Raw genomic sequence first — 22,072 nt, forward strand, 5'->3', positions numbered from 1 at the left:
AACAGCTTTGGGGGTAAGTCCGGCTGTTCCGGTCTGGCCTCAGCTCTTCGTGGCTAGACTCTAGACTCCGCCCTTCGGCATTGGGTTTGGCTGTTGGGCGCTAGTGTCGGCACCTAGGGACTAGACTGGCTCTTGGGCCTGGACTGGGCTATTTGGGGCTAAGCTCCGCCCTTCAGGAGTAGGTTTGGCTCTCCCATCTGGGTTCAGCGTTAGGCTCCGCCCTTGGGGACTGGGACTAGGTTGGAGTCTTAGGAGCTAGGCTGGCTCTTTGGGCCTGGGCTCCGGTCTCTAAGGGTCTGAGGTTCGACTCCTAGGCTTCGAGGCAAGGCTAGTCTGGAGGCTAGCATCAGTCTTTAATGATGTCCCACTGCACATTGACACATCACAGGCTTTTTGCTTGCGTTGGCAGTGGCAACTTACAGTGAGTCTAACAGTTTCTGAGCACCAGACTGGCCTGCAGGAAGCAGACGCTCATTCCAACACCCGCCCCATTCCTTCTGACTTCCATCATGGGCCTCTCCAGAGAGCAGCAGCTGCCCTGACTGGTTTCATTTCTGGGTACACCAACTTTACACGGCATTATAAAGACATATTTACAGACTTTCCATGGTGTTCCTATACTCAGGAGCAGAGACCCTTTCATCAGAAGGGATTATTTCTAGGGCTGTGCAACATCCAAAAGGATCAGATCCCTTTGAGAGACTCCAGAGACTGTTACAATCAAATTGACCTGAGCCCTTCGGGACTGGGCTCAGCTGTTCAGGACTAGCTGTTCAGGACTAGTGTCAGCACTTATGGACTAGGAAATAGATAGATAGATAGATAGATAGATAGATCGATAGATCATACACTGTGCTCTAAAACCCAGTGAAAACTGAAGCAAAGCAAGTGACATGCCTTGGGTGCAAAATTTAAGAGGCCCTCACTCTTCAGGTGCCATCCCTTCACTTACTGAACTCCCAACTCCCGACCTCGAGAGTAAGAGCCTCCTTGCATGTCAGTTGCTTCACTCTAGTCCCTACCCTGCCCCAAAATCGAAAGACTGCCTCTATTGCCCTGACCAGTGTTGCTCAGTGGTTAGCGTGTTGCCCTACACATCAGAGGGTCCTGGGTTCAGTTCTGGTCAACAGCACCTACCTGGTTGCAGGTTTATCCCCACCCCCAGTCAGGTCATGTGCAGGTGGCAACCAATCGATGTGTCTCCCTCACATTGATGTTTCTCTCATATCCTCTCTCTCTCTCTCTCTCTCTCTCTCTCTCTCTCTCTCTCTCTCTTTCTCTCTCCATCCCTCCTTCCCTTCCATTCTCTCTAAAAAGCAATGGAAAAAATATCCTCAGGTGAGGATTAACAACAACAAAAATACACCCTCAATTAAAGTGAAAGGAGAAAAGAATAATAGAGATATTATGATGATCAAACCAGAAAAGGAAGGGTCTCTAAACAATTTCCCAGACTCCTTTGGCCCTGGGGGTGATATGGGGAGAATAGCCTGATATTCAGTAGGCTTCAAATTGTGAAACTCATCTTTGAAGTATATGGAGGACATTATTTTTAGCATAAAACTGTAAGAAATTTGATTTCTGCAGATAAAAGTAATTAGTTGAATATATACTAAAAGATTGATAGACTCTCAATGAAAATATCACACAGAAATATCATTTTGAATCATTAGGAATAAAAAAGTAAATATACTAAATGCAATGTGGGATCTGGAATTTGATCCTGAAACAGAAAAAAAAAAAAACCACATTGGTTGAAAATTTCATAAAATTCAAATAAAGTATTAGTTTAGATAATAGCAGTCTACCAATGTTAATTTCTTTTTTTTAAATATATTTTATTGATTTTTTACAGAGAGGAAGGGAGAGAGAGATAGAGAGTTAGAAACATCTATGAGAGAGAAACATCGACCAGCTGCCTCCCGCACATCTCCCACTGGGGATGTGCCCGCAACCCAGGTACATGCCCTTGACCGGAATCGAACCTGGGACCTTTCAGTCCGCAGGCCGACGCTCTATCCACTGAGCCAAACCGGTTTCGGCCCAATGTTAATTTCTTAATTTGGACAAATGTATTATGGTTATGTGAATTCTTTTTTATTGATTAAGGTACTACATATGTGTCCTTATCCCCCATTGCTCCCCCCCCTCCCCCCCCACACCGCTCATGCCCTCACCCCCCTGTTGTCTGTGTCCATTGGTTAGGCCTATATGCTTGCATACAAATCCTTTGGTTGATCTCTCCCCCTTACTCCCACCCTCCCCTACCTTCCCTCTGAGGTTTGATGGTCTGATCAATGGTTCTCTGTCTCTGGATCTGTTTTTGTTCATCAGTTTATGTTGTTCATTATATTCCATAAATGAGTGAGATCACGTGATATTTATCTTTCTCTGACTGACTTATTTCGCTTAGCATAATGCTCTCCAGGTCCATCCATGCTGTTGCAAATGGTAGGAGTTCCTTCCTTTTTACAGCAGCATAGTATTCCATTGTGTAGATGTACCACAGTTTTTTAATCTACTCATCTGCTGATGGGCACTTAGGCTGTTTCCAAATCTTAACTATTGTAAATTGTGCTGCTATGAACATAGGGGTGCATATATCCTTTCTGATTGGTGTTTCTGGTTTCTTGGGATATATTCCTAGAAGTGGGATCACTGGGTCAAATGGGAGTTCCATTTTTAGTTTTTTGAGGAAACTCTATACTGTTCTCCACAGTGGCTGCACCAGTCTGCATTCCCACCAGCAGTGCACGAGGGTTCCTTTTTTTCTGCATCCTCGCCAGCACTTGTCATTTGTTGATTTGTTGATGATAGCCATTCTGACAGGTGTGAGATGGTACCACATTGTTGTTTTGATTTGCATCTCTCTGATGATTAGTGACTTTGAGCATGTTTTCATATGTCTCTTGGCTTTCTGAATGTCCTCTTTCGAAAAGTATCTATTAGGTCCCTTGCCCATTTTTTGATTGGGTTGTTTATCTTCCTTTTGTTAAGTTGTATGAGTTCCCTGTAAATGTTGGAGATTAAACCCTTATCGGAGATAACATTGTGAATTCTTAACATTTAGGGGAAGCTGGATGAAGTGTATATGAGAACTGCCTATACTACTTTTTCAATTTTCTAGAAATCTAAAATTATTTCAAAATAGTTTTTTTAAGTAAATCTCTGGTAAGCAGAGATCACTGATGAGACATCTAAACCATGAAGGTGCATGCCAAAGAAATGCATGTAACTTAAACATATAGTTCTATGTTCAAGAAAGTTTAAATCCCTAGAAGGGTAGGTCAATTGGTTAAAGCATCATCCTGATATGTCAAGGTTGCAGGTTAGATCCCCAGTCAGGGCAAGAAATGTAATTTGTAGAAGATATAAAATGCAACAGATAAACCTATCTAGTGATCTAACGCTAAACTAGAATTACAAGAGAAATATCTCAACACCTCAAGAAAAGGGGAAAGATGTTCATGACAATGACCAGAAATATATGAGACTTTCAGTTCTTAAATGAAGAAAAAATATCAGCAGGGATCTATTATCAGAGCAATGCCAACCCGAGACAGAAGAGAGTCGATGAAAACTAGAACAGGGAATAAAATAGTTAAAAGGTATTTTGAAAAGCCAGCTTTAGGCAAATCAGCAGGGCCTTATGACATATTTCGAAGAGTACTTAAGGAATTGGCAGGTGTTATTACATAGCTGCTAGCGATTATTTTTGAGAACTCAAGAGGATAAAGAAAGTCCCTGTAGGCTGAAAGGGTAAATGAAGCGCTCATCTTTTTAAAAAGGGAAAAAGGACAATCTTGGTAATTATAGACCTGTCAGCTTAACTTCAATATCAGGGAAAATGTAGAACTTAACATCAATCAATTAGCATCAACTTGAAAAGCACAGAGTATAGGGTGGAAACCATTGTGACTTCTCAAAAAGGCAAATCATGCCAGGCCAATTAATTTCCTTCTGTGATCAAGTGGCCACAGAGGCAAGAAGGGAACAATAGCTATAATCTCATTGGCCATAAGTAGGGCTAAAAGTTTGACTAAATATGGGAACAGGTTCCTACAGGTGGCCAGTGCTCTTCATCTTTTAAAATAGTTGAGGCCTGGATAGAAATCTATGTGAGAAGCACAGTGAACCACATGGCCTCCAGAATCATGTCCAACTCTCGATAATCATTCTGAGAACTAGTCTTCCATATCATTTCCAAGTTGCTCATTTCCTCCAGACCTCAGTTTAAAGATCAAAGAAGAATCTAATAAAATATCTGTCTTCATTAGAAAGAAAACTTTTTAAAAAGATGACAAAAAAGCAATAGGAAATGCATTAATGCCTTAATGATACTGATCTTTGGCACATACAAGTGAAATGTAGACTTAATTCATAGCATGTCATTGTCTACTCATTTAGAATTAAGAAAAATAATCTTTTGAATACTTAAAGATAAATAAGTAGAAATTCAATAGATTTGAAATAAGTCTAGGCATTTCTCCAAGTCTTTGAAATTTGATTCCTCTAAACTCATAGGTATCTATAGCATGCAAATGTTTAAAGTTCTTATCCAAGAAAACTATATATATATATATATTATGCCATTTTGGAATCTTTATAACCAGACACATTAGGCTATGTCTTATGTTTGCCCTGTACTGAAAGACTTGAGTGAAATCTTATCACCTAGTTGGTCTATCGTGTTACCACAAAACTAAGAGAAACAGAATTTTGGCTAATTTTGTTAAGGATTTTATTGGGTATTTGCTTCACTAAAATACAGCCTTCTGACTTATGCCTACTCCTAATGTTCACTCCTTTGTTTTAGTTCTATCTGCATTAAGTACTTACTATGTCTTTTTCTAAGTAGCTTTTCACCCCAGCTTAGCTATATAGACAGATTGGGCATAGACAGATTGGGCTCTTGAGAACCTCCCCATACATGTGTGTGTGTATAAGCACACATGTATACACATACACACATACATACATATTATTTCCAAGTCACTTCTCCCTGAACCTCATTTACAGGCAAGGGGTGAGAATTCTTTTGAAAAGAATACAAGCACTTAACTGAAAACATTTCATATAAATACTGGAAATTATAGCTACACAAAATAAATACAAAATTTTGCTTTGTTTGGCTCAGGAAAGAAGTCTTGTCAACCCCCCTCTCCCCCCGCCCCCCCTCCCATGAAACCGGATATTCAGGCCAAGAGTTCAGCTGGTCTTGACCTCGGGTTTCTTTTGCCTGGTTACTATTGTCGTCAATTTTCTCTGACTGCCTTCTCTATTCTCTGACATTAAGGATGAAATGAACTTCTAGGAGAGCCAGAGAGTAAATCAGATTGAACAACACAATCAGCTATAGACTTTCTGGTTCTGAGCTAAACTAAGCCTCCCTTATCTGTGCTGCCCCAGCCACTCTCACTGGAGATGATTTTCTCCTGGCTGCCAGCTCTTACTTAATTAATCTCATTAAAACGCCATCTCTCCAGTTACTCAGACCAAAACCTGGAATTATCCTGTTTGGATGACCATCATCTCCCACCATCTAACATCTAATGCAGCAGCAAATCCTGTGGGCTCTATTTTCAAAATATATCTAGAATCCAGCCATTTCTCCCACCTCCTGCTACCACCTTCGTCCAAGCCATCATCCTTTCTCATCCACATCCTTGCTGTAGCCTCCTGGCTGGTCTCCCTGCTTCTGCCTTCCTATAATTGATTTTCTTTTTTTAAATATATTTTTATTGATTTCAGAGAGAAGGGAGAGGGAGATAGAGATAGCAACATCAATGATGAGAGAGAATCATTGATCAGCTGCCTCCTGCAGGCCTCACACTGACGATTAAGCCCGCAATCTGGGCATGTGCCCTGACCTCCTGGTTCATAGGTTAATGCTCAACCACTGAGCTATGCTAGCTGGGCACCCTATAGTTGATTTTCAATAGGACAGCCAGTATGTCCTTTGTAATATCTACAGGAGATCCCATCAATCCCCCCTGCTCAGTACCCTCCAATGGTCTATCCTGAAAGGAAAAGTCAAAGTCTTTAAAATGGCACATATGGCCCTAAAGAACCTCACCTCTCTTTCCTTTCACCTCACCTGGTACCACTCTCCCTTTCCCTCTCTCTGCTCCAGCCAGAACAAAGTGACTCCTCAAACACCACTGGGCTCCTCTCACCTCCAGGCCTTGCCACTTGCGGTTATTTCTCCCTGAACTGTTCCTGCTTAGATTCCCATCAGGCTCCTTCCCTGCCTCCTTCAAGTCTTGGCTCAAATGTCACCTTTGCAACGTGGGCCTCCATCGAAACATTTAATTCAGAATTACAGCTGCCTCCATCCTGGCATTCCTCATCCCTCCCCTGCTTCACTCTCTTCCATGGTACTTTTTCCCTTTTTCACTACATAATTTACCAGAAGGCAGAGAATCTGTATGTTTTATAAACTTCTGTATCCCCATTATCTAGTGCTTAGCACATAGTAGGTGCACCATAATATTTGCTGAACAAATTCATTAAATAAAAATGTAATATCCACACAACAGCTATTAATATTCCTAGCAGCATTATTTATAACAGCCAAAATCCAAAACAATCCAACTATTCATTAACTGGTAAACAGATGAACAAAATGTGGTATATTCATACTATTCAGCAATATAAAAAGATCAGAATAGTGATGCTTGCTAGAGTCTGGATGAACCTCAGAAACATTTTCCTGAGTGAAAGGAACCAGACACAAAAGATGACATTTTATACAATTCCATTTATATGAAACATCTGCAAAGGGTAAATCCGTAGAGGCAGAAAGCGGATTAGTGGTGGCCTGGAGCTGAGGGTGGAACAGGAGTGACAAATGGGCGTGAGGGAACTATTTGAGGTGATGGAAATGTTCGAAGGCTTGATTGTGATCATGGTCACACAACTCCAGGTTGCCACAAATCATTAAGTTGTACACTTACAATGGTTGGATTTTATGAAATCTAAAATATACCTCATTAAAACTGTTAAGAAAAACAGTTCATTTTTAAATGTTTAAAAGTACTCTGTTAATGAATCCAAGGCCACAAGTTCAAATTCTTGGGAACCAATAAGAGTGCTCATTCTCTATTTTATTTCCTTCTCTCTTTCAATACTTCACTGGGTATAAATCTCTAATCCGGGTTCCATAGGAATAGTCATGGCCACTGCCCTCCAGGAGTTTATCATCTATTGACAATATGAGGTGCTCAGAAATCAGAATGTGCAGTGCCTTGTTAAGGACGTGCCAGTGAAGTCCATGGTATTGATGCAAAGACACCTTTGCAGGGAAAATAGGAAGAAGAGCAGGATTTGCACAGTGTTTTAAAGAATGAGAAGGAGGATAAGAAGCAGACACAGGAGCTAAGGGACACCCTCTTCATCCACCTCTTTCACATGTCATCAGGCACGTTGGGCAAGAAAATATAGACACATTAGTGCAAAGACCTCAATTGTACTAGATAAACAACTCAGGAATATGTCCAGCCAGCAAAATACTCGATGTAGAGTAGGTGTTCAACATGTGTTTATTGAATGAATGACTGAAAATGTAGGATGATCTAGCAGCATTTCAGGTAAATTGTGGATTGGCATGGAGAAATATCTATCCACCTACCTATCTATCTCTCTCTCACACACACACACACACACACACACACACACACACACAGCCTCTGCAAAGTCACATCTTCTATCAGCAGAAGGAGACAGAGTCAGTGCCCAGACATGCCTGAACATTTCCCACCATCCAGAAACCTGTTTCCTCAAAACCCCACCCCAGAGTTTACCCTTTTATCTGGGCACTTTTTAAAATATATTTAATTGATTTTTTACAGAGAGGAAGGGAGAGGGATAGAGAGCCAGAAACATCGATGAGAGAGAAACATTGATCAGCTGCTTCCTGCACACCTCCTACTGGAGATGTTCCCGCAACCAAGGTACATGCCCTTGACCGGAATTGAACCCGGGACCCTTGAGTCCGCAGGCCGACGCTCTATCCACTGAGCCAAACCGGTTCTGGCTATCTGGGCATTTTTAATAATCAAGATTAGTCCAAGGACCGTGACCAGAAATTCATTACCTTCCAGGTCAACTGTGTTATTTTTATATGTGAAGATGAAACATACGCATATTATCACATATATCTTTATACTACTCTCTAGTTCAATCCTTTATGTGTGTTTTTTCTTCTGACCTAAAATAAGAAGAATGGTAGATCTAAGTAGTAAGAAAGAACTATGGTTTTTTCTTCTTTTAAATCCTCTTATAGAGTGGAAACACAAAGTGATGTTTCATTGTGAATAGAGTGAAATGTTTAATAAGTGCTCTGTAGATGAAAAGATAAAAGGACGGGTAAATGGATGTGAACTCTTGAACAATTTTTAAAAAATCAAAGAATGAATGCATGCTTAGTAACACTCTACAGCCTTTTCTGTATGTTTTACCTCAATTACAGAGTAAGAAGCAAGCAGTAGCATTCAAGGAATCACAGATGGAGTTTGGGGCCAGTAAACAGTGTCACCTGAGACAACTCCAGCAACTCAAGAAAAAATTGCTGGCCCTTCAGCAAGATCTGGAGTCTCGCACGGAGGAGTTGCAGACGTCTTACTGTTCCCTCCTGCAGTATCAGTCCGTCCTAGAGAAGCAGACTTCCGACCTGGTTCTTCTTCACCATCACTGCAAACTGAAAGAAGATGAGGTATAGCTAGAGTTACTCTGGAAGTGTCTCATATGCTCGTGTACCTACAGAAAACAGGCCAAGCCTACTAAAAGCAGGCATTGGACTTAGAGAGGAGAGCTTCGCAACATCTTGAGCGGGTTTTATCAGCTTTCCCTCTTTAAGTCTTGATCTTTTCGAAGCTGAGCAGAGGGAACTAAGCAGAATGGCCTAAGTGGGTGAGAGCTCCAGTACTGGTGCATGTGGGGTATGTGTTCCGTGTGTGTGTGTGTTGTGTGTGAAGGCCCATCATTTTCATTTTATTACCATTGCAATTTAAATGCAAAAGACTCTAGGTCTCTGAGGGTTATAAAAAAGAGCATACGGCCCATTAAATGAACCATTTTAGAAAAAGTTATCAAGTTTTGATATTATATAAATTCCTGACACTGGCATAGTTGACAAGGGAACCAGACATTGGGTCTGAATCAAACATTGAGAATACAAGTCGGTCCTTTTTGCAGACTGGAGTTTGAGATCATCTAGACCAGTGGTTCTCAACCTGTGGGTCGCGACCCCTTTGGCGGTCGAACGACCCTTTCACAGGGGTCGTCGCCTAAGACCATCCTGCATATCAGATATTTACATGACGATTCATAACAGTAGCAACATTACAGTTATGAAGTAGCAACGAAAATAATTTTATGGTTGGGTCACAGCAAGAGGAACTGTATTTAAAGGGCCAGAAGGTTGAGAACCACTGATAGACTTATCTGAACTATATTCTGGACATTCATTTCTATTCATGTCCCAGGATTCTATTTTTTAATATTTTTATTGATTTCAGAGCGGAAGGGAGAGAGAGATAGAAACATCAATGATGAGAAAGAATCATTGATCAGCTGCTTCCTGTACACCCCCCACTGGGGATCGAGCCCGCAACCCGGACATGTACACTGACCGGGAATCGAACCATGAGCTTCTGGTTCATAGGTCGATGCTCAAACACTAAGCCACATCAGCCAGGCAGGATTGTATTTTTTAAACCAGAGAGAGAATCCTTGTGGAATCCCAAGTAAATTCTGAAGACCAAAGCTATGGAGCCTGACCCAGTTGAGCAATGGTAGCACTAGCAACAGTAAAACCATGGGTTCTAAGTAAAAGGACAGGCAGCCTCCCTGGCTTTTCTTCCTTTGCCTTTAAAGGTAAAATTCCAATGACTGTCTTGGATGGTGGTGGTGGTGGTGGTGTGTGTGTGCTGTTGCTTAAAGACTAACTCCAGGGGTTTTATGAAGGGCCTTAAAGAACATAGACTTTTTTTAAAAAGGGAGTATTATGGCCAATGAGAATTTCTTAAAAAGGATTAGGTGGGAAAGGAACAAAGAAAGGTTATCCTACAAAATATAATCTGGAACAAAGCTGGTGAGCATGAGTTGTGGTTTCATAATGCTAATGCAGGACTGTTGTTAAAACTCAGTATAATTTAAAGAATAGTTCAGCCTGGATAAAGTGACCCTGAATTAGTTGTGATTCTATTTGGCTGAGTATAACAGAAAAACCCCAAGTAATCGTGCTTAAGTAAGATAGTTTATTTCTATGACATATAAGATAAGGTCTAGGAATGTTATGGTAACTGCATGTGTCATCGGGTACCTCGGGTCCTATCTTTCAGCTCCATCATCATCGGCTCAAGGCTTCCATTTCAAGGTGGCTGCTAGAGCTCCATCCATCACATCCCTGATTCAAATAATCAGGATAGAATTTGGGGAGGCGGAGAGAAAGGCACGCTGCTCCCTTTTAAGGATACTTTAAAAGCCCCATACACGTTCACTTTTCTATCAGTGGCCAGAGTTAGTCACATGGCTACAGCTAGGAAGCCTAGGAAATGCACTGTTTTAGTAAGGTGTGCTGCTGTCCCAAATCAAGTCAAGGTTCTATCACTAATGAGGGGAAGCATGGATGCGGCAGGTAGCAGTAACAGTAGCAAGTAGCAGTCACTGATACAGATCCCAAACCAGAAAAGTATTGGAAAAATTACTTTGGGCATTGTGCCAAATTCCCTCAATACTTTAATACACAAAGGCATCTAGCTTCTGTCTAAGGTGGGTTTCCCAATAGCAGACCCTAAGACAGGGAGGTGAATGTAAATAGTTAATTCAGGAGGTGATCCTAGGAAGCATGGTGAGAGTGTAGGGAAGTAAGTCAGAGAAGGGCAGAAAGCCAGTAAAGAGGAACCATTCAGATCACTGGTGTAGACAGCTGGGGTTCGGTCCCTGGAGAACTCCGGGAGATGGTGTAGAATACTCCCCCGTCGTTGGTCGAGGACTGCACTGAGAGTACGAACTCCCCAGTACTTGTAACCTGCCTTGTCTGGCTCCCCTGCTTGGGTGGGCCCCTGGGGCACCAACAGCTCTTAAGCAAAGAGTTGAAGATGCTAGTGGTTGGAAGGAACGTAACATGCAAAGGGATGGTGAGTGCCAAGGGGATATGAGCAGGCCACTGGCAGCTTCGGTTACAAACATTTGAATATGAAATATGCCCTTTTCTCTTTCTCCTTCCCTAGATGTTTCTCTCTCATCGATGTTTCTAACTCTCTGTCCTCACCCTTCCTCTCTGTAAAAAATCAATAAAATATATTTTTAAAAAAATTAAAAAAAAAAAGAGTTGAAGATGCTAGTGGTTGGAAGGAATGTAACATGCAAAGGAATGGTGAGTGCCAAGGGGATATGAGCAGGCCACTGGCAGCTTCGGTTACAAACATTTGAATATGAAATATGCCCTTTTCTCTTTCTCCTTCCCTAATAAACACCTCAGACTAAATGATCCTTTTCTAGGAAGAATCTGAAGTGACAGGCAACAAGTGTAATTAGCTTAGACCCCTGGTCGGCAAACTCATTAGTCAACAGAGCCAAATATCAACAGTACAACGACTGAAATTTCTTTTGAGAGCCAAATTTTTTAAACTTAAACTATATAGGTAGGTACATTGTTATTAACTTAATTAGGGTACTCCTAAGGCTTAGGAAGAGCCACACTCAAGGGGCCAAAGAGCCGCATGTGGCTCGCGAGCCGCAGTTTGCCGACCACTGGCTTAGACCAATAGATTGTGTTCTATTCAAATTCTACACTGAGCTATTTGAACCAAACTTAAGCCTGCCTTGGCGATTCGTCTGCTCTTAACTCCTTCCATATGTGTCAGTCAAGTCATACAATTTAGCACTCTCCACTATGTACCACTTGTTTGCTCATGTTAAATCATATCTCCCCAAAATTGGCAGAGTTTATAAACTCTGAGTGAGGAGTCTGTATCATATAGATATGTATTCCCTCAGCACCCAAGACATTGCTCATGAGCATTCAATGAATGTGTCCATTGGTTGGCTAATTAATTGATTAGGAAGAAAAGAAAACTAAATAAGCCTTGTACAAATCTCAGAGGAACTTCGGGTCATGTTCCCCCACTGTCTCCAGGGAACTTTGCTGACATGGACCTGTGTGCCCAAGGTGCTCTCCGTTTTCTAAATTAGACCCCTAGGGAATATCTAGGGAAGAGAGGAAACTCGTGTTTCAAGCCCTTTAAAAAATTTTTAATGGAGCTATACAAATTGATTCCTATTAATCAACTAACAAGTCTTTATGGAATTCTTACTACATGCCCAGCAGAATGGGAAATAAATATGGTCCTTGTCTTTAAGAAGCTTAGCATCTAAATAGGACAACCTTTTTTATTTCTAACCATTAACATTCTGATATTATATTGTAGCTTTTAAATCTGTGCTGGGGCTATTCTGTGTATCTGTGTTTCTTAAGATGAGTTAAGATATAAGACTGCATGGAGTCTCATAGCCTTATTCTTTTCTCATTAGATGCTTCTATGGGTTCAGTGTGGTTTCATTCCTACACCAACAGGTGATTCTGTACGAGGAGGAAATTGGAACACATACTGGAAACACAGGGGAGAAGCTCCATTTGGCACAGGAGAAACTCGCCTTGGCCGGGAACAAGATTGTCTCCCTAGAAAGAAGCTTAAACCTCTACAGGGATAAATACCAGACTTCCCTAAGCAACATTGAGTTACTGGAATGTCAAGTGAAGATGTTGGAGGGGGAACTCAGCGGGATTGTCGGTCAGGTAGGACCTAAACGAGGCCTCTCAAACCAGGAGCTCCAGCGAGTGGACAAGCTCCCAGGTGGCCCCCTGTACCAGCCCCAACCTCCGCCGCCAGAAACCCAGACCTTCAACCAGATGTCATTCCTCCCCTTGAATTGTGTAGCCCTCAGCTTTGAACGTCCAGCCTCCACATCTCCTTTAAGATTGTTCCTTAGGAATTTTGAGGCCCTTAATCAATATAAAAAGCCACCACTTCAAATAAGGCAGAAAGTGAATTACCAAATGAGTTCTCAAATATGCCATGTTCTCATGGGGGTCTGGTAAAGGGCTCTTCTAGGTCATAGGACTCATGCAAAGCATGACTTCAGGATCAAACAGGAGAAAGCCACGAACCATGCGAACAAAGAGCCAAAATGCCTGAATTTGTATTCGTTTTTCAGTTGCTTTTTTTTTCATTACACAAATAATACAGGCGTACTAATACTGATGAGAATGGTAATTGATACAATGTCTTTGAAGAGCAATTGTGTGATCTCTATCAAAGTCTTAAATATATCCTATCAGTCCTACTTCTATGAATTTAATTTACACATATACCAGAAAATGTACTCAAGTATTTACATGCAGAAATATTCAGGTTCATTTTAGGAAAAAAAAAACACTGGAAAACAACCTATATTCTCATCAATAGGAAACTGAATAAACACATTTAAAAGGAATTTAAAAGAACAAGATAAAGGTACATGTACTAATATGGATAAATTTCTAAGACAGCTTGTTAAGTGAAAAAAAATCTATATTTATGTTTTAAAAAGACAACATAATATCTGCATTCTACAGGTTTGTTTATATGTATGTAAATGTACAGATAAAGTTCTAGAAGGCTATGCAAAAATTGTCATCTTCAGAGAATGCAATGAGTATAGGATTAGTGGAGGTGATCAAAGAGAAGTTTTAATGTTACAATGTTTTAGAAAGATAGTACACATATGCATTACTTGTGCAATTTGAAATTAATTTTAAAAGTAGATGTACAAGTAACAAAATGAAAAATGTCCTCAATAAATTGTCAAGTGAAAACACAATTTACATTGGTGTATAGAAAACTTTTCATTTGTGTAGGCAAAAAACTAGGGGGTTTCATATATATACATATATACATAAAAATTTCTGAAAAGATACCCAAAAAACTGGAAACAAGGACTGTGTTGCAGGAGGGGATGTGAGTCATAGAAGGCCAAGGTGGAAGAACTGACTTTTCAGTGTATTCTCTCTTGAACTTTATGCCATATTTATACCCTTGTTAATTTTTTCCTTTGTTAAGAAAGTTATGATTCACATGTATGAACATAAATTTTTAGAATATAAGTCCAGAGATTTTTTTTCATGCTCACAGCATTCTTAACTCAAAAATTGTGAACAAAACCACCCCTTATTTTTAAATATCCCAGGAACCTGAGAACAAGGGCGATCATTCAAAGGTGCGTATATACACTTCTCCCTGCATGATTCAAGAGCATCAGGAGACTCTGAAACGACTGTCTGAAGTCTGGCAAAAGGTCTCTGAACAGGATGATCTAATCCAGGAACTTCGAAATAAGCTAGCCTGCAGTAATGCTTTGGTAAGTGCCTTCTTCTGGAACACTTCTGAGACCCAAAACAAAGTCATGAGAAAAGAAAGGAGGGAGAGAGAGTTACCTAAAGTAATCTCTTTCACCAAGACTCCTCAAATGTCTTAAACTTGCCTCTGCCTTTTATTCATATTCTCCATAGTATGCATTCTCCCCACCCACACTAAGTTCAAGATTGTAAAGAGTCATAAAATCTTTCACACAACAACTTAAGTGCTCATCAATAGGAAAAATGTTAAAGAGATTGAGAAGTGATTTAAAAGATATCCACACTAGAGAATACTGTGCAGCCAAGAAAATGGATTAAGCAGATCTGTAAGGGCTATATAGAAGGATGCTTGTGATAAATTGTTGAGAATAAGTTGCAGAATCTTATGTATGGTTCCACTTTTGTTTATCAGTGTCTTTGATCATGATGTAGAAGTATATGCTAGAAATTGTCAATTTCCAGTATATAAGGGAAAGTGCCCCTTCCCCCTTAGGGGAAATGAAAGAGGGAAGAATAAATGGAGAGCAAATTTTAATTTCTGATTATCAATGCTTGGGTTTTATTTGAATTATTCTCAACAAACAAGAACAAAAAATTCATGTTTTTTTATTTTTAAGAAGTACATACACATTTACCCATTCCATTAAAAAGTTTTCCTTCTTTAATTCTTGAACTTTGAATCCCATCTTCTGATAGATTAAGTGCATGTTTCCTAATTCACAGCCTCCAAAGAACCTTCATCTGCCTAACAAACTGGACCACACAGAGGTTCAGGGGAGAGTCCAAAATGTGTCCACTGACAAACTCAAGACAAATCACTGTCTATGCCTTAGTGAACCTTGATGTAAGATTGAGAACATAATTCCTGCCCCAGACCCCACAGGAAGTGCATGATGAATTATAATGTTATAAGAAACGTAGGCTGTTAAAAGGAACACCCTGCTAAAATAACACTAGTGTAAACACGGTACATTGATCATGCAGCCTAACTGACTTGGGCTCATTGGCAGGTTCTGGAGCGTGAAGAGGCGTTGATAAAATTACAAGCAGACTTTGCTTCTTATACAGCCACCCACAGACATCCTCCCAGCTCCTCGGAGGACTGTGAAGACATCAAAAAGGTGGGACAACTTTTGCTTATTTGTACCGGGTGGGTCGTGCCAATTGGGATTTGATTTTGAGTTTTCCTGCTTGTTTTTAATTTTTATCTTACATTATATTTTATTTTGTATTTGTGTGACCTTGGTTGGCCCTGCCACATGGATACAGCCAGCATTCGATTTGGGGATTGGATTTTAGAATTACACCTGTCTCTTAATGCACTTCCAACAATCCACCTAAACCAGATAGAGAGTCCTGTTGGCTTGCCAGATTCATAAGGACCATTCCAGCCTTCTAGTGTCTGGCTGGAGTCGAAAAGTAGCAAATTTGGGGAAAATTGTTAATTCAAATTCACTCTCTTTTTGAAAACCTGATTATTTTAGAAACTCAAAGGCATCTCAAAAGTTGATTCTCATAATGAATAGCATTTAAACCATGTAAACAAATAGCAAGATTTGACCAACCAATAGTCAAAACTAAGTCAGGTCTCCTCCAGGTGAGTCATGCCTGAACTTGTGGTACAAGACAAAGCCAGGCACTTGCGGCCATGCTGGGGCATGGGAGTGCAGCCTGCTGAGGCTGGAATGGGGACAGGAGGGGCGGCAGAGAGAGGAGATGACACATATAAGTTCTCTAAGGGGTCCCCAGTGGGGGAGCAGGGACTCCTCTTTTCAGGGCTTTCTGATCCCACAAAGTCTGAGTGAATAAGGGATTAGTATTGAACTTTGGAGTTTCCTCCTTGGACATCTGTCAATATTTATTTTAAAGGTCAGCTCCATGTTATTCACATCCTGACCTGCAATAAGGATAGCACTCCTTTTTTTATTTTTGTCTGAAAAAATGTCTTTATTTCTCCCTTACTCTCTTATTTTTTTATAGTGGTAAGAAACGCATGACATTAAATTTCCCATCTTAGCCACTTTGAGGTGTACAGTTCATCCATGTTAAGTATATTCACATCGGTGTGCAGCAAATCTCTAGAACTTTTTCATCTTGCAAAACTGAAATTCTATATCCACGAGACACTAATTCCTCTTTTAACATTCCTTTTTTTTTTTAATAATCCAGACTTTCCCAAGAAACAGGATATACCTTCCCCCACCATTTTATATACCCTATCCAAAGCCTTAGTGTTGCCTCGATATTCTATTGGGAAGCGAACCATCCACATCTCAGTTAAAGCCAGCAGTCCTCTCCCCCCTCCACCGGCCTGACATAGACTGGGCCTTGGAGTCCCCGCAGTGCCCACCTGAGTCATATGGTGACTGCCCTGTATTTCTCCAGCTGTCCCCTGCCTTCCTGTTGCAGGCCTCCCTCACTGTCAACTCTGAAGTCACATGACTATCTCTTCCCGCCTCCCTTGGTGCCCAGACATCTCATTGCTCCTCCTCTGCCATGTGTATATGCCCCTGCCTTCTCTTGGCCACAGCCCATCTCCCTCTCCTTCAGGATAAAGGCCAACGTCCCTACCAAGGGACTACAGTCCCACGTGATGTGACTGCCCCCTAACTCCCTCACCTTATCTCCTGCCACTTTCCCCGTCACTCACTCCGCTGTAACCACATGGACTTTTCCATGTTCTTTCTCCAGGGTCTTGTCATTGGCTACAAAGCTCTTCCCTCAGATACCTACAACATGCTCACACTCTCACCTCCAGCAAGTCACTGCACAGGGGCCCCCTTCTCAGTGAGGCCAACCAACCCATCCTATTTAATATTGCAACCCCACATACCTGTCCCTGCCCCATTACCTCCATTCCCCTTTTTGTTCTATTTCTTCTTCCATAGCACTTATCAACTTCTGTTTTCTACAAGTCACTACTTATTATGCTCATTCCCCCAGACGGTCAGCTCCATGGGGGCAAAGATTTGTATCTGTGTTGTTTGCAGTACCTGGGACAGTGCCTGGCACATGGTATATGCTCCATCAATGACACTGATTGTTACAGGAACAATGTACCTACCTATATAGTTTAAGTTTAAAAAATTTGGCGCTCAAAAGAAATTTTAATCATTGTACTGTTGATATTTGGCTCTGTTGACTAATGAGTTTGCCGACCACTGCCCCAGACGGTCAGCTCCATGGGGGCAAAGATTTGTGTCTGTGTTGTTTGCAGTACCTGGGACAGTGCCTGGCACATGGTATATGCTCCATCAATGACACTGATTGTTATAGGGAGGAAGAAGTGGCTTCCTTTGTACACATTCAATGTGAGTGTGAGAAGTCTGCCATATCCTTTTTTTAATTATATTTTTTTAATTGATATGTAATTGACAGACCATAAAATTCACCATTTAAAGTGTTTTATCAGTGAGTTTTAGTATATTCACAGAGTAGGGCAACATCGCCACTAATTCCAGCACATTTTCATCACTCCGGAAAGAAACCGGTATCCATGAAGAGCCACTCCCCATCACCCACCCCACCCCCAACCCCTGGCAACCACTACTCTGCTTCCTACCCTCCGGATTTGCCTGTTCTGGACATTCGGGATTTTAGAAAGCGTCATCCCCCATGTTCTCACCCTGCCCTGCTCTTTTCCATCTTTCCAGATACTGAAGCACTTGCAGGAGCAGAAAGACAGCCAGTGCCTGCACGTGGAGGAGTACCAGAACCTCGTGAAGGACCTGCGCATGGAGCTCGAGGCCGTGTCAGAACAAAAGAAAAACATCATGAAGGGTACACTGGGGGCCGGGGGGCTGTGGCCAAAGGGTGGGGCCCCAGAAGGAAGGCAGAATCCGCCTCTAAGCAAGAAGCCCTCTGTCTGGCCCCGCTGCAGAAATGATGAAGTTGGAGCTGGACCTGCACGGGCTGCGGGAGGAGGCATCTGCCCACGTGGAGAGGAAGGACAAGGAGATCATCATCCTGCAGCTTCGGCAGCAGGAGCTGCAGACGCAGTTCACCGAGGCCCAAAAGCTCAGTTTGAAGAAAGACACGGTGAGGCGAGGAGCTCTCTAGTCGGAACTAGCAATAGGGCGGGTGTGAGGCCCGGCCTTGGCCAGATAGAGCACGTTCGGCAATTCTGCACGCACTGTGAATGCTGAGGGAGCATCAACACATGTACGATGTGTACAATTGCCTCTTCAGGCCCAGAGGCATTCTGAGGACTTTTTTAGTACTTCTCATACCACATAATAAATAAATAAAATAGCAATACCTTAACAGAGATGTTGCCTCTCTAAGAAAGAGATTTGTCCCCAGCCCTGCAGGGCAGAGAGTTTGGGACACACTTGGCATTGTTCCTTTATGCTTTGGTTCATGCTTGATAGTGGAAAGAAATAATATAAAATAATGTGTAGCCTAATTAAGAATATGAAGTGAATTTCAATTTTTAAAATGACAAATATCTTAGAATATGCAAATCAGGCAGTTTGAAAATATTCAGGGAGCGCTGCCCGAAAGGATCTGTAGTTGCCAACATAAATCAAGGCCCTGGAGGAGCCTAGGAATGAAACCAAGGACAAAAGCTTCTGTAGTCAACACTCTCCAGCTCTAAACTTGATCAGAGCCAGTAGAAATAATCCAGTTGGTTGACTGGCTGGTTGGTCATCCACACCTCCAATTTCAAGGTCCAGAGGCGATCCGTCAGTCAAAATGGAGGCACGTGGAGAGATGACAGCAAGAAGCAAGGCATCTGGATAGACAGCTTTGAGTCATTCATATATTTACCCAACAAATATTTTTGAGCTCCTACGATGTGCCAAGCACTGTTCTAGGCACTAAAAATATATAATTGTATACCTGAAACCTATAAAATGTTATTAACCAATGCCACCCCAATAAACATAACTTTTACAATAATTTTTTAAAAGAAAATAATAAAACATGCAACATCCTTACTCTCATGGAGCTTGCATTCTAATGTGGAGAGACAGACAATAAACGACAGAATTAATATGTCAGATACTGATAAATTCCTAAAATAGCTTGGTGGCTGTTTTATACAGGATGGTCAGGAAGGCCTCTCTGACAAGGTGACTTGGGGAGAGAGTTGAATGAAGGGAGGGAGCCACCCAGGCAAAGGTCTTGAGAGAATAGCAAGTGCAAAAGCTCTCAGGTGGGAGGCCTCTTGGCGTGCTCTAGGAGACCACTTGTTGCAGACAGGGTGGGGGTGGCAAGAGGTGAGGTCAAGCTAGTAGCCAAGGACCAGGTCATGAGGCATAGCATCCTGGGAGGCCTTTTTCTAAGTGAGGTAGAGCCATAGATGGTTTTGCTCAGAGGCATACAAGATCTGACTTGCGTTTTTAGAGCCACCCCCCCCCACCTCCCCTCTGATTGGTGCAGTGAGGGGTGGCAGAGAGCTAAGGTAGGAGGCTATTGCAATATCCAGGCATGAGAAGATGGTGGCTGTGAGAGGGCTCCAAAGAGCCTCTGATTGACTTTGCCCTGCCACTGTCAGGCCTTCGTTAGCATTAACGCGTTGCTTTCCTCAGCTCCTCCAAGAGAAAGATGAAATGCTGCACGAGCTAGAGAAGGAACTGACACGGGTTCAGACAACCCTCCTGAAGAAAGAGATGGAGTTTGAGAAGCAGCAGCTGATGACGACAGAACTGGAAATGACCCTCCGGGGGGTGAAGCAGAACACATGCCAGGTGGAGTGTGGGGCCCTGCAAGCCGAGATCGAGAAGCTGAAGGACTTCCTCGAAGATGCCCAGCAGCAGCAGAGGATGGCTGGTGAGGCCCCAGCAAGCGCTGCCCACCACACTCCCAGCACATGGGGCTGGAGCCCCTTTCTCTCTCTAAATGGCCCTCCCCCTCTGCCTCCCCACTTTCTCACTTCAAGTCTTCCTTTGATCTCGTCTCACATCTCACCCGTTGCTTCATTCACCTCCAACCTCACCTTCTGTCTGGAACCTTCACCACATAGCAGGCGTTCAGTTTGGGAGAGTGAACTGCCCGCTGTTTCCTCGGCAGTTCAGATAAAGACCCTCTCCTTTCTCTGCCAAGGAGGGCAGGGCTCTGTACTTTGTTTCTTTGCACCACATTCCTCTCCATCTTCTCCAGAACTTTTGTCCCACAATTCATCTCTTCCTTCCCTGTTTTTGTTTTTAATCCTTACCCGAGGATATTTTTCCATTGATCTTTAGAAAGAGAGGCAGGGAGGAGGGAGGGAGGGAGGGAGGGAGGAAGGGAGAGAGAGAGAGAGAGAGAGAGAGAGAGAGAGAAATATCAATGTGAGAGAGGCACATCGACTGGCTGCCTCCACCACGTGCCCTGACCAGGGCCAGGGATCAAACCCGCAACTGAGGTGTGTGCCCGTGACTGGGAATTGAGCCCAACCACTGAGCCAAACCGGCCAGGGCTCCTTCCCTAGATTTTTATTCTCTCTCTCCCTTTTCTGGGGGGGGAGGAGGGCCTCCAAAAATTCTCTTCTGTGCAGCTTGCACTATGGGTTGTGTCCTTGTTCCACTGCCTTCTCGGAGGTCACCAGGAACTTCTTGCCTTGGACATAGGGTTTCCTAGGGGGTGATGAAAATGATCTAGAATTAGATATTGATGATGGTTGCTCACCTTTGTGAGGATGCCAGAAACCACTGGACTATACACTTTAAAAGGGTAAATTTTGTGTTATGTGGTATAGAAATTGAAAAAAAAAAAGTAAAAGGTTCAAAGCCAGGCTTCCTCACCCTCCTCTGACTCTGCGTGTCTGTGCTGTGGGCCGCCGTACCTCAACAAGTGTTTCTTAGCTTTGGAGACAACAGGTCCCACAAATCTCATCATTGTTTTCTGCCCCCACCCTGCTCAGAATCACTCATCCCTAAGACTCTGCCCTCTTCCTCTTCGCATTTCCCTCTACACTGTTCTTCGGTGAGCGCCTTCCTCCTTGGAGCTGCATGGCCTTGCAGATGACTCCGAAGCCTGGGCACAGGCCCTGATTTCACACCTGTGACCGGTCTTATTTTTAGAGACTAGCTCCGCCTGGGCAACTCACCTTCCCCTCTAACTCAACATTCCTCAAACTGAACCTATTCTCTTCCCTGCTTTAAAATTTTTTTTCTCCCTCCTTACAAGGTGTATAATTATTTCCATAGTGATACCACCTTTCCTCCAGTGTCCTAGGCTGAAAAATGGAGAGGAGACTGATGTTTAAAGTAGAAGTGATAGTAGAAACTGTTGGAAATGGGGATATATTTGGCATAGAGAAACTCCAGTAAGCAGCTTCGTGCCCAGTGAAGGCAAGGACGTGGGCTAAAGGATATTGCCGGAAGTCATTCTCCATTCTAATCCTTCACACTGTTCCTAAAGTACTCTTTCCTTCACGTCCAGTCCCTGCTCAAGAACCCAAAAATCAAGTCCAAACCTTTCTCTCAAAGTCCTTCAAAGCCCCTTCTAGTTCATGCACTTCCTCAGCTCTGTCTCTCAGAACTCCTACCCAGTTTCCTTTCAATCACACCAGTCTCTGCCCATCCTCTCCCCTCAGGCCTTCCCCTTCCCTTCACCAAGCATTTACTCTAACATTCCTCTCACCTGGAATTCCCTTCTTCTAAGGTGCAACCCTGCCTCTGTTCCTCGGTAAGTCCACCTCCCACGGTCCTTACAGTGACGTGCTTCCTGAGTTGACAGTCTTTG

The 22,072-nt window shown here is 42.5% G+C and overlaps 1 protein-coding gene across 1 annotated transcript in view; it reads left to right on the top strand.

The window, feature by feature from the left end:
• PMFBP1 (polyamine modulated factor 1 binding protein 1) overlaps nt 1–22,072 on the top strand; it is a 52,219-nt gene that overhangs the window by 13,649 nt on the left and 16,498 nt on the right. Inside the window, exons 4-10 of the mRNA XM_023756093.1 lie at nt 8,471–8,713; nt 12,581–12,802; nt 14,233–14,403; nt 15,412–15,522; nt 18,055–18,181; nt 18,282–18,439; nt 19,936–20,176. Coding sequence (XP_023611861.1) covers nt 8,471–8,713; nt 12,581–12,802; nt 14,233–14,403; nt 15,412–15,522; nt 18,055–18,181; nt 18,282–18,439; nt 19,936–20,176 — 1,273 coding nt within the window. The remainder of the gene's footprint in view (nt 1–8,470; nt 8,714–12,580; nt 12,803–14,232; nt 14,404–15,411; nt 15,523–18,054; nt 18,182–18,281; nt 18,440–19,935; nt 20,177–22,072) is intronic.

The sequence above is a fragment of the Myotis lucifugus genome, unplaced genomic scaffold (genome assembly GCF_000147115.1).
Source record: "Myotis lucifugus unplaced genomic scaffold, Myoluc2.0 scaffold_88, whole genome shotgun sequence".
Lineage (NCBI taxonomy): Eukaryota > Metazoa > Chordata > Mammalia > Chiroptera > Vespertilionidae > Myotis > Myotis lucifugus.